At 38.9% G+C, this 13620-nt stretch overlaps 1 protein-coding gene across 3 annotated transcripts in view; it reads right to left on the bottom strand.

Annotated features, from left to right (window-relative positions):
• Positions 1-13620, bottom strand: part of sik3 (SIK family kinase 3) — a 313609-nt gene that overhangs the window by 60363 nt on the left and 239626 nt on the right. For 2 of the 3 annotated variants that reach the window (XM_041174165.1, XM_041174167.1), the window contains exons 8-11: positions 13336-13446; positions 12836-12979; positions 5209-5286; positions 3025-3134 (exon numbers count right to left, since the gene is read on the bottom strand). In XM_041174165.1, coding sequence (XP_041030099.1) covers positions 3025-3134; positions 5209-5286; positions 12836-12979; positions 13336-13446 — 443 coding nt within the window. The remainder of the gene's footprint in view (positions 1-3024; positions 3135-5208; positions 5287-12835; positions 12980-13335; positions 13447-13620) is intronic. The other variant, XM_041174166.1, reaches the window with a different exon arrangement.

Raw genomic sequence — 13620 nt, 5'->3', positions numbered from 1 at the left:
ACTTGGGTCAGAAACAATGGTGCTAAACTTAAATAAGGGTAATTACAAGGAAAGAGGGCAGAGTTGGCCTGGGTGAACTGGGAAAGAAGTTCAGCAGAAAAGATGGTTGATAAGCAATGGCAGAAAATAGTTCATAACTCACGACAAAGATACATCCCAATTAGGATTCTAGGAAGGGGATAAACCAACCATCGTTATCCAAGGAAGTTAAGGACAGTATCAAATTGAAAGAAAAAACATACAATGTGGCAAAGCCTGTAAGCTAGAGGATTGGGAAAGTTTTAAAAACCAACAGAAGATGACCAACAAAAAAAGGGAGAAATATAAACTTTGAGGATAAACTAGCAAACGATATAAAAACGGACAGTATTTCGGACATAGCTTCTCTAAATACATATAAATGAAGAGAGAGGCCAAAGTGAACATAGGCCCCTTAGAGGCTGGGGAAATAATAATGGGAAACCAGAAAATGGCAGAGGAGTTGAACATACTTTGCATCGGTCTTCATGGAAGTAGACCGGTCTTCATGGAAGAAGCATTCCAAAAATACTAAATAATCAAGGGGAAAAAGGTGGGGTGGAAATAAATACAATAACTATCACTGGAGAAAAATTACCAGGGAAATTAATGGCCGATAAGTCCCCTGGACCTGTTGGATTGCATTCTAGGATATTAAAGGAAGTAGCTACAGAGATAGTGGATACACTGGTAGTAATCCTCCAAGAATCCTTAGATTCTGGAAAAGTCCCAGAGGATTGGAGAACGGTCAGTGTAACACCCTTATTCAAAAGGGAGACAAAAAACAGGTAACTATAAGCCAGTTAGCTTATCATCTGTCATTGGGAAAATGTTAGAGTCTATTTTAAAGGATGTAATAGCAGAGCATCTAGAAAAACATAATATAATCAAGCAGTCAGCAAAGCTTCATGAAGGAGAAATCATGCCTGACAAATTTATTAGAATTCTTTGACGAGTTAACAAGCAGGATAGATAAAGGGGAACCAGTAGATATAATATATTTGGATTTCCAAGAGGCGTTCGATAAGATACTGCATATAAGGCTACTTAATAAGATAAAAGCCCATGGTGTTGGGGGTAGCGTATTAGCATGGGTAGAGGATTGGCTAACTAATGGGAGACAGAGAGTTGGCATAAGGGGAGCATTTTCAGGATGGCAACCTGTAGCTAGTGGAGTGCCACAGGGATCAGTGTCGGGGCCACAATTACTTACAATATATATATTAATGACTTGGATGAGGGAAGTGAATGTACTATTGCCAAGTCTGCGGAAGACACAAAAATAGGTGGGAGGGCAAGTGGTGAGGTTGACACAAAGAGTCTACAGAGGGATATAAACAGGTTAAGTGAGTGAGCAAAAGCTCAGCAAATGAAATATAATGTGGGAAAATGTAAGGTTATGCACTTTGGCAGGACGAATAGAGGAGCTGAATATTACTTAGATGGAGAAAGACTGCAGAAAGCTGCAGCAAAGCGGGATTTGGGGGTCCTCATGCATGAATCACAAAAAGCTAGCATACAAGTTCAGCAAGTAAGTCAAATAGAATATTGGCCTTTATTTCAAAGGGAATGGAGTAATAAAAATAGGAAAATCTTGCTAAATATATACAAGGCACCAGTTAGACCACAACTAGAACATCGTGAACAGTTTTGGTCCCGGTATCGAAGGAAAGAAATACTGGCATTGGAGGTAGTCCAGGGAAGATTCACTAGGTTGATCCTGGGTTTGGAGGGATTTTCTTATGAGGAGAGGTTGAGTAGGTTGGGCCTGTACTCATTGGAGTTTAGAAGAATGAGAGGCGACCTTATTGAAACATATAAGATTCTTTGGAGGCCTTGACAGAACAGATTCTAAGAGGTTGTTTCCTCTTGTTGGACAGTCTAGGACCAAAGGGCATAATCTCAGAGTAAGGGGTCACCAATTAAGACAGAGATGAGGAGGAATTTCTTCACTCAGAGATTAGTGAATCTGTGGAATTCCTTACCGCAGAGGGCTGTAGAGGCTGGGCTGTTAAGTACATTCAAAGCTGAGATAGACAGGTTTTTAATCAGTAAGGGAATCAAGTGTTATGGGGAAAAGTCAGGAAAGTGGAATTGAGGATACTCAGATCAGCTATGATCTCATTGACTTGTAGGGCAGACTCGATGAACCAAATGGTCTACTTCTGCTCCTACATCTTATGGTTTTACCTGGGGGTCAGTGTGGCATTGTACAGAGCCACGTGTAAACCTAAACATGAAGGCAGCTCCTAGCTTCTACCCTTTACTTTATATTTGTAAGTAGTTCTCATAGTTAATAAAGACTTAAAGTTAACCTGCTAAAGACTATGAGGATATTATCAAACCTACTAAGATGTAACCAACACCCCACAACAGTTGGCAATCCTATTAATAACTGGGGCATTATAATTGCAGTCTATCCAATGTGACGTATAATTTTCCATTGAGATTCCCTGTACAGAATATCTCTCTCAATGTTAATAATTGCACTTCTGTCCAAATTTCCTTCCCACACAGAGTTTTTAAATGTACCTAACTCCTTTTGGTGCATTCCAGTACACTTCTATGCAGCTCTGTTGGTGCAGTCAAATTCGCTGTGCGTCTGAGGGCACATGATTCGCCCTTCCCTAACTCCTAAATGTCATGCAATTCCCAATCTACACAAGCTCCTTTTGTCTTTCTCATCTCCCCCAGTCTTTGAGCATGGAACTCTCAAATTAATTCCTGGAATTATATCATGTATATTACCATTATAATCTCAGAATCAATTCTGAAGTGTCCTAACATTTATTGGTGTGTACTAAGTCTGATTAAAACAGAACAAACACAACAGAATCCCATATCACTTTTCCTTCTCTTCAATACATATATTTGAGCCTTTTCACATTTCTTATAAAACATAGCACAATTACAAGTTGATGATTTCCCTGCTATATATGCATATGCATGAAATAAAAACATGCATGCATCCAATGATGTTTATATTGGTTATTTAAGCAAAGTTACCTGGGGTCAGCAACGCCAACAGTATGTCTCCTCATGGACAGGTATCGTGCCAGTGCCTCCGGCGATGGTTCTTCACCTTCATCACTATCTAGATTCATGTTACCGTCAGTCTGAGAAAGAAGACCGATATCATAACTGACTAATGGAAGTAGTAGTAGCACCATCAGTCACTGTTAACCTTATCTACTATAATTAAATCTGACCCACTAGTTAATTCTAAACATAAGTTTGGATGTTTTGTGAAAAAAATGAATCTTAGTAAAATCTTAATATAGAATCCTGGATCTATAAATTTTAGAAAAGAGGTTCTAGATAAAAATAACACTATAAAGCCAATATTCATCAGGATGGACATCATGAGGCCCAAGCAGTTAAAAACAAATAACAAAATGTCACGTTCCAATAGCTAGCCTAGAAAACATCATTACATTGGCAATCTCATCTGGAAGGCCATCAATGGCAGACCTTAACGGAAAAACTGACTTAAATAATTTACAAATGTTATATCGGTTATACTTTTCAAATTGATTTGGAAATTAGAATATTGCAGACACCATTTTTCTACCAAAATAAAAATATTTGTAAATAGTTTATGTACAAACAATAATACTGTTGAAACAATTTTTATGGTTTAATACCAGTTATTAATTGTCATTTACAAGAAGCATAATAAAATATATATAAAAAGGGTCTGCAATTTATCCTAATTGCTGGATTTAGGAACAATATTGACTCAGCCCAGAAAGCCCTTTTACACGATTGCTTTCTAATGAAATCTCCATTGATAGATTATTTATTTTTTGGTACTCTTTTATATGTGGTCACAGGGTTGGGACAAATTATCTCAATTTTGGTTGGAACCTGATTTGTTAGTTTTCATTTCCATTCAATATTAGAGAAAGTGATTGCCACAGCAAACCCCATGAAATCTCTACAGTTATCATCACATCACCAACTGCTGCCGGAGTCCTTCAATCTTACACAGAGGATTCTGGACTTCAGTGAAAATGTCAATTTCTGAATGGATTAGCACGATTCCAAATTACGCATTTTATTTGTTATGTACATGTATACATTAGGCTTGACTATTATTTCAACAAGACTGTTTCATGCCTTACTTCCAATGTAAGATTTACTAAATGGTCTCAAAAATAAGCTGCTCGCCATTGTTTCTTTTACCTTACAGGTGAGATTTTGGAACAAATATCAGCATTTGTAACAGTTTAGTAGATCATCATTTAATTGGCAATAATTAAGGCTCTCAAATCAAAAATCAAAATGTCCAACCCACAGCTATACGTAATTAGGTCTTCAGTTAATAGAAATGCTATTTATAAAGTATCATATTTATTGTATTTAAAGAATGAATAAAAATCAACTGAGATGACAAGTTGTAAGTTATGTCTTTTAAGTGTCAGACAAGAATCTGTTCTACAACCCAGCAACTAGTTTGTCTGGACTTGCTTTTGATTTTAGAGGACATCCTTTTGATATTTTTAATACAATTTCATTAACAAGTATGCCGATTATATCATCAGCACATTTGTTCATCAGAAAAGAAGATCACAGGCTACATAGTTGAAGAACCTATATGAGTCACAGGGGGTGAGAAAGGGAGTCTAGACATCTGGGTGGGTTCAAGTAATTTGAGATTGTTGTGCATGATCTGAAAAAAAGGAGCAGGCCTGATGAGCTGAATAGCTTTTCCTCTTCATCAATGTTCTTACTTCATTTTTATTTCTGTTTTTTGTTAACATACAAAATTGGTGTCAGAATGAAAGATTTCCCTATCTGTCAACTCTTCTGACCCATAATAAAGAGTATCCATTAGTTCAATCCCATATTTCCCCCCACCGCCCCAAGGGATATAAAGAACTTTCAAAAAGATAATCCAATTGGGTGAGAATTTCTCAAATATACTACAGAAAAATCAGATCATCAACAAATGAGGATTCTTGTTTTTTTTCTTCTTTTTGTAACATGAAAGAAAAAAATCATCCATTAAGATTAAAGCTTTTGTTGTAAGAATTTCTGATTTTTTTTTCAATATAAATATGGCTACTGTAGCCTTAAGAGGCCAAAACTTTGGCGACCTCAACAGAAAAGATTAAAATAAATCACATTTGAACATATTGTGCATTTACGAAAAACATCCAATGACACTATAAGGGTCTCATAACTGACCTGCACTATCTGGTTCTCTGGGTTGATGAGCTGCACTTGTGGCACATTTAGACTCAGTGTGTTACCTGTTTGCTCAGCCTGGTGTTAAAGATCATAGGAAAGTCAGAAAAGAAGCGATCAGTTTCTCCAAAATGTCATTCTCAACACAAAAGTCAGAATTATTTAATAGGTTTTCATACAGACATAGGTGTCATCAGGGGATTTTTTTTTTCATGGTATAACCGTTGTTCAAAATATACCAGCATGTACATAACAATTGGTCAAGGCTGAAGAAGACATGAAGTGCAATTCCTGGCCAGATTAGGAAACAATTAAAACATAGAGGAAGGCAAGGTGGTGGAATAAGAATTTAAACGTAGATAACAAGACCTTGAGGAGAAAGGGTAAGAATAACATAAAAGGAGAAAACAATTCTAAGCCAAGAAAACAAATGCTCAGTGACTGAAGGACCATAGTTTAAAAAAGTATAGTTAAATACCATAGTCCGAATGTGAGAATAAACAAGAATTCAAGTCAGTGGCATATCCCCAAAAGAAATAATGGTGTTATGGGAGTTTCAAAAACATGGGGATGAATTCAGTATCAAGAAATGAGGAATGCTGCTGTGGACAGAAAAGTCTAGTCAGGAGAGTAATGTAGGAAATTAAGGATAACAAATTGATATTTCAGAAGATGACAGAAAAGATTGTTGCCTTAGTTAGTAAGTAGGTACTGGATAAAACATGATGAGATGGCAAAGATATATTCAAATATTAATACTGTTTTCTGGACTCTAAGAGAATCAAGAGGTATAGGATAGTGGAGGAAAATAGAACTGAGATAGATTAGCCATGATCTTTATAGTGATGGAGTAGGCTCAAAGACCTACAACCAATCCAATATAAACTGAGAATTAATTAATGTAAATGAAGTAACAGAATCAACTAGTGGTGGTGAGGGGCAATTGCATCTATATATTACATCTTTCATATCCTCAGTACTTCCCAAAGCCTTCAAGAGCCAATGAGTTACTTCCAAAGTGTTGTCACTTTTGCTATGTAGATAAACATTGTAGCCAATTTAAGCACAGCAATATCTCACAAATAACAATGAGATAAATTACAAATTATCTATTTTGCTGGCATTGGCTGTGGGATGAATGTTGGTCAGGACATGGAGAATTTCTTTCTCTTCAAGTGTATTAAGGATCTTTTAAAAAATTCCACCTGAATAGCTGGGCAGGGTCACAGTTTAATATTCATCCCTGATACTGCAGCTGTCCTTCAGAATCGCACAGAAGTGGTAGATAGATTATGTGCTGGCATCCTAAAATGGGGTTTCAACTCACAACTTTTTGTCTGAAATAAGTGTGCTACCACTGAGCAAAAGGATGGTAAAAAGATTGTTTATTGATCAAATGCTTCAAGTACCCCATTAAGGACAACTTGTTTCTTCATCTGGTTCTTATAATTGATCAGTGTACAATTCATAACAAGCAGCACTGGAATCATCTAGTGACTAATGACCACAATATAATGACACTGAAGACGTTCTAGCATCAGAACCAGTGAAGACAATAGTAGCTTCACTTAAAGTGGAACATTTCTAAGGAATGTGGAAAAAAACTAAAATATCTGACAAACTTAAATAAAATATATCTCAGCTAAGGAATGATAGAACACTTTTTAAATTATAAATGTTGAAATATCCAATATAAGCATTTACACAAGAACAATTAAAATGTCATTTTTTTAAATGGTATAAAACCTATAGGGAAAAGGAAGGAGAGAATGATGAGAGGAGTATTTGGCAGAACATTTTCATGAAAAAGTTAAAGAAGATATTAAAGAAGATATTATAGATAAGCATCACAGAAGTTGGTAATACTAAAATGTTCTTCCTGTATTAGAACTCAAAGATAAAGACAAAATAGCTGAAATATTTAATTAATGTTTTCTAGAAGTATCCGCTAGAACATAATTCTAACTTGTTATTTAATTTCTGTATATATTTAATATCGCAGAAAATTGGTGTTCACCATTTCTAAGGCATAAACTGGGGCAATTAAGACTAATAAATCCTCTGGAATAGGTAGTATATAAGCTGCGGTACAGAGGGAGATTTGTTGAGAAATTTGTGGGATATTGGCTCTTATGGAGGAATCTCTAGACACTAGTAAGAATTCTACAAGACTGAAAGTAAACAAACTTACAGTCGCTCCACTTAAAAATGTTATAAATCTGACCTAGCCATGTACAGACTCAATATCCAAGTAGGTAAAACATTGGGATCTGTTTTACAGTATTGTCTGGAGGCGTATTTGTATAGTAGGAATTCCTAATATTCAAATATTCTATTTACCTCATACAACAATCTTAAAAAATATATATATTAAAATGTTAGAACATAGCCAGTACAACAGAATACAAGTCTGCCAGTGATCCTAGTACTTTACAGTGCACTAGTAAGACTACAATTATTGTACTTTAGTTTTGCTACCAAGCCACAAAAAATGATTCATGCATTAGAAAAGGGCAATAAATGCAACAAAGGCTACAAAGGTAATTGAATGGGAATCTCCTCGAAATGTATAAGATTTAGAATTGTATCCATTATAATACTTCAAAGTAAGGCAGAAAAGGAGAGCAAGAGGGTGTAAATGGAACTCAAATGAAAAGCTTCACTTAAATTTAAATCAAATCAAGAAGAACTTCTTTACTCAGCGCGATGAACGTTTTGATATTTGCAAGGCAGGGATATGGAGGCAAAACCACCAGAGTTTGAGGCTGTGATGGAAAAGACAAGGTACTGAATAAATGGGATTCAAGTGATTCAATTGCCTTTTTTGGTCACTAATGTTCTAGTGCTCTTGTGACAAAGCATTCCACAATTAATCATAGCTCAGGCTATAACCATCTGCTATTTTGTAAAAGGTACTTGTCACAGGGAAAAATTAATTGGTGTTGCTTCAGGGTCACACACTACAAAAGGAAAATGATCACTGGCAATAAGCAATAGCCATACTTGAGTTCTGAGGTATGAAATGATAGGAAAGCACGCACGTTCTGACATATGAAAGTGCACTTACTCCTTTGACAACACGAAACTAAGGGCTGAATTTTGATCAGCTGGCAAGCCGGAGGCAACTGCGCCTTGGTTGCTTGGGGGAGCCCCGGTTGGATTTCAGGCTCATAGTGCAGTTAATGAGCTGCTGCCCCTTTAAGGGATGAGAACCGCCTCCAAGAGCTGCCAGCCAATCAGAGGGCTGGTAGATCTTTAGTCCAGCAGCGTCACCTGAAGTGGTGGTTACTATCGGGACTGCACCCAGCTAAGAGGATGCAGTGATTCTGAACGCCGCCCTCATAGCAAGGTTAGTGGGTCGGGTGCTCGCCAGGGTCAGTCAGGCAGACTCTGGTGGAAAGGGGGAAGGACATTGGTTGGTGAGGGCAGAGGGTGGGAGATGGGGCCATTTGTGGACCAAACGGTGCCCAATTAAGAGCCCACCCTCCCAACAAAAGGTCACCAGGGTTCACCAGGTGGTAAAAATCCAAACAACAGCAGTAAGATACCCATAACTGGTCAGTTAAGTGGCAGAATTGGTCTCTGGATGGGAGGGCGGTTCTCCACCTTCCCCACCACTGGCTGAATGGCATGGCAGCGGGGGGGTGACAGGCTCTTACCTCCCACCCACCCAACCCACCATCCACCAATGCCTTCCCTTGCCATTTTTTGCACTCCCTTGTGTCTTCTTCCCCACTCTTACAGGTCTCATAAAATTCAGCCCTAAATATTACTTCAACCAGTGAAAAACCATTGCAAATGTCACTACTGATAGCTGTACCTCCCTCTCTTTAATAGATTGTTTATTGTTCTCTCTGTTGACATTGTGTACAAGCTTTGATGGATGTCTGGTTTGTTGCACAATGATCTTTTTATCCAAAATGAAGCAGAAACACAAAGTATTGTTGTGCTAACACGCTGTGCCATGGAACAGTAAGATACATAATTGAGGTGGTTGATGCTTAATTTGCTGAGTAGCTTAATTTCATGTATTCTCTGTAATATTACTGCTATTCATTCAGAATATGTACACTGTACCTCATTTTAATGTAATAAAATGATTTATGTTTGCACTGTATACTTTTAACATGTCAGATATGCAGAATTCAATTATTTCACACTTCAGATGGCAGACAAAACCAGTTTGCTGCCTTGGCCACATCACTTTCAGGAGTTTGCCCTACTTAGGTGTCAAATTTCTGATCTCAGTTGAGTTTTCATGATGAAATACTCAGCACACTAGATAGTTCTCCATAGAAGAGGAGGAAAAATCTAAATCATCCTCTGCTGATTACAAACCACTTGGTGTCCTTTTCAAAAACAGTGTCAATACAAGGCAAAATTAGCTAGCCACCCTCTCATCTACATAATGATATGCAGGCAATTAAAGCATGAAAAAACATAGGAAGTAAAGCAAAGCAAAAATAAAGGCAGTAAACTGATTAAGTGATTGCATTACGTATCAATATTCATGTGCAATATCAAGCCATTATGGGTGGAACTTTACAGCCCCTCCCATCAGCGGGAATTTGCGGTCCCGCGAAAGTCAATGGACTTTTGAACAGCTCACCGCATTTTACAGCCCCGCCTCACCGCGATATGGCTGTAAAATTTCACCCCATATTTTGAAAGTTTTAAAATATTCTCCAAAATAAAGAAGCATCCAGATAAAAAGCAGAAATGGATTCTACTGCTTTCTAACAAATTATCAGAGGTTCAGGAAATTACTCAAAAAGAATTAAAGTGTGACAAGGATATAAATTTACAATTGTTTTTGTAAATAACCAGTGTAAACACCTGAAACAACATTTAGAATTAACCAATGTAAATATTTCTTCAAAGCTTGTTTTCCTGAATTATCAGAATTTAAATTAAAAAAATATATTCCATGATCAACTGTTTGGCATTCATGAAGTAACAGTCACAGCACTTTATTGAAGCTAAGCAGAGACCAGTTCCCACAACTAGGGCAGGATCTTACCATCGGCAAGCAGAGGGCGGGGCCCGCTCGCTGACACGTAAAATGACGCGGAATGACGTCGGGCGTAACTCCCAGTGTTACCACGCCCCATTTAGATTTTCAGGTAGGCGGGGGCGCAGCAAAATTAGCTACATGCCCGCTGACCTGTCAATGGCCAACTGAGGTCATTGACAGATCAGTTAAAGTAATTAGTGGTTAAAGCAAAATACTGCAGATGCTGGAAATCTGAAACAAAAATTAAAATAGCTGGAAAAACTCAGCAGGTTTGACAGCATTTGCGGAGAGGAACACAGGAAACGTTTTGAGTCCGTATAACTCTTCATCAGGACTGTTCAGTTCTGATGAAGAGTCATACGGACTCAAAACGTTAAAAGTAATTAGTGGACCTGCCCGTCCAACCTTAAGGTTGGTGGGCAGGCCAGGAGCCCCCGCGGGAAGTAGAAAAAACATGAAACCTCATCCACCGGCGGGATGAAGTTTCATGCAGGGTTTTAAAAATTTTAATAAAGTTTTATTGGAAATTATGAACATGTCCCAACTCATATGACATTGTCACATTAGGGGACATGTAAGGGAATTTTTTTTTTCTATTTTTAATATTTCTGTAAGTAGAGGCGATCTCCCAGCATTTAGCCTCAGGGAGATGAGTGTGCTCTTTTGTGCGCATGCGCGCAAAGGCGCATCCTCAATTTTAGGCAATTCCCCCCACCCGCACAGGGAGCGCATAGCACTTCCCAGCGGACGTCACGCTGGGTGGGCCTTAATTGGGCGCCGGCCCACGCCCACCCATCAACTCCTCCCCCCCCGACGGGGGAAAGATTCTGCCCCTAGTCTGTGACTACTTCTTTTAAAATCACGGCCAGAATTTTTGGTTCGTCAAGCAGGGGCAGGGCCTGCTCACCGACGCATAAAATGACATGCGGTGACATCAGGCATGCGTACTTATGTCACCGCGCGTCATTCCAACTTTCAGTTCAGTGGGTGCGCACTGGAGTCAGCATGCCCGCCGACCTGTCAAAAGCTGATTAAAGCTGTTTAAAAACTAATTAACCTACTGAACATAGCTGCCCGTCCAAGCTTAAGGTTGGCGGGCAGGCTAAGAGCCCAGACGACCTTCGTATTTTTCATGAAATCCATGGGCAGGGTAAGGTTTCATGAATGATTTATAAGTTAAATAAAGATTTTTGTTAAAATTCATAGACATGTCCCAGCTCATGTGACACTTTCACATGAGGGGACATGACCTAAGTGATTTTCTTTTCTTTGTTAAAATTTTTGAAACTCAAACTGATCTCCCTAAAGCAGCTCTGTGCCTCAGGGAGATTTCTGCACTCGCTTGCGTGCAGGCCCCAACTCAGCCTACTCCCCCCGCCCGCACAGAGAGTGCTGAGTGCTTCCGGATATGCATCACACTGGGTGGGCCTTAATTGGCCCGCCCACTTGAAAAGGCGGCGTGCAGCCAAACACGATCGGCTGCGCGCCCACCCATGCCCACTTCCGCCTAATCGCCCCTGACGGGGAGGAAATTCTCCCCATGTGTTAGAAAAGTGGGGGAGTGGTATTCAAACAGAAATCTGTACTGTACCAGTGCTACTCCCCTCACACTTCTTTTGAAACCAGTCCTTATTAGGCCTTTATTTCAAGTGAGGTCAGTGGCTAGATCACCATAAGTGAAGTAATCTTTTCAGATGATCTTCTTACCTACACTGATCCATAGTATGAGCTGAAGTAACTAACCTTATGGACATACAGGGACCACATGATAATTGTGGTGTATATTCCATATAGTTTTCTGGGGCATTTGCCTCAATTTCAAAACTAAAAGTACATTCAAACTCCAAACTATTTATGGAATGTAGCAGAATGCAGCATTTCCCGATTAGCCCATTCTCAAAAAGAACTTGGTGGGGGGTAGACTTAACATGGGTGGAATTGAGTGTGAATGGGGGCCGGGTAAATTGGGCAAAAATTTTGAGTGTGTTAGGAAACCAGCTTGAATCTGCTGACTTCCTGTTATTCTAAGGCAGGATAAGAAACAGACAGCCAAACCAATGCCAAGAGGCATGTTGGCATTTGAACTATGTTACTGAGGCTAGGAGTCTTGGTTTTAACCTACTTTGCAGGTTTAACTACGGCCAGCCACGTTTCCCTTGGCCTCAGGAAACCAGGCAGCTGCAGCAAGGTGAGGAAAGCCTTCAGGAGCAGTGCTTATGGGCCAATAGGCGCAGGACTGCTTCCTCCTGGCAACTCTCCAAGCTCCCCCATCTGGCACCCCAACCAAGAGTCAGGAATTGGACTCCTCCCCCCACCCCATCCCACCAGGATCAGATTTCCGCCTCCCCTGACCCCGCGCCCCCTCAGCCCCTTCTTGGTGCCTGAGGAACTGAAATTGCTACGTTGAAATTCTCAAAATATTTATAACTTAAGAGAGATGGCAAAAGAGCAGGTTTTTTAAAAGTCATTAGCAGAATTCAGTAAAATGTTCTGTACTTCATGATGATTGTTCCAATAGTGTTCAAATGGCATTTTTTGAGGAAATATTTAGCAAAGGTGTGTAACATTTATTAATATTAGTCCACAATTCTATGGACGTCACTGACACATTACCTGGACATTTGCAGGTGACTGAAAGGGCATAGTGCGAGGCACACTAGGAGGTGCAGAGATGCGCAATGTCTTGTGCCGTTTTAGCTTGTCACACAGCAGGCTGTAAATTGCACTAAAGTGATCATAGGCATCTGTCTTCAATGACTAGAAATAAAATTAAATCCATAGTCAAACTGATCCGTAGAGAAATTGGATTCAAAAGCAATGTAGTTGCCTGGTACTCAGAACAAGATCAATTTCTCAATACAGGTACTATACATTTCATTTAACAGCCTGGATTTTCCAATCATGGCACCAATGATATCCGATTCTTTACAAACGAGTTGCTATTAGTCTTACAATCAGAAAACCAATGCTGATGCATGTAAGAATTTTCTTTAATCATGAAAAAACAAAAAAGAGATTTGAAATGTAAATACAATAGAAATAACTTTGCACACACATACACAGGACAGTAAGAATGCATCATATAACTGAAGATCATAAGATTATCACAGTACCTGTAGTGTGCGTTCTCTTTCCAAACCCAACTCTGTCATGTAGAGGAGTACCTGCTCATTCAGTGGCTCTGTTTTGATTTCTACTTTGATTTGCTTAGATTCTGATATTAACTATAAAAAGCACAAAAGATATAATTTTGCCTTCAGCTTTAGAGCATTTTGCAGGTCTATGCACTTTAACATTAATAACTGAAACTGAACACAAATATAATTGCATTAACTAGCAACTTCATCTGTAGTATAAGATGCATAGCAATACTGACTACTTTCCATTGATTGTGATGG

The sequence above is a fragment of the Carcharodon carcharias genome, chromosome 25 (genome assembly GCF_017639515.1).
Source record: "Carcharodon carcharias isolate sCarCar2 chromosome 25, sCarCar2.pri, whole genome shotgun sequence".
NCBI classification, from domain to species: domain Eukaryota; kingdom Metazoa; phylum Chordata; class Chondrichthyes; order Lamniformes; family Lamnidae; genus Carcharodon; species Carcharodon carcharias.
The sequence above is the reverse complement of the archived record's forward strand: the minus strand, read 5'-3'. Positions and strand labels throughout refer to the sequence as shown.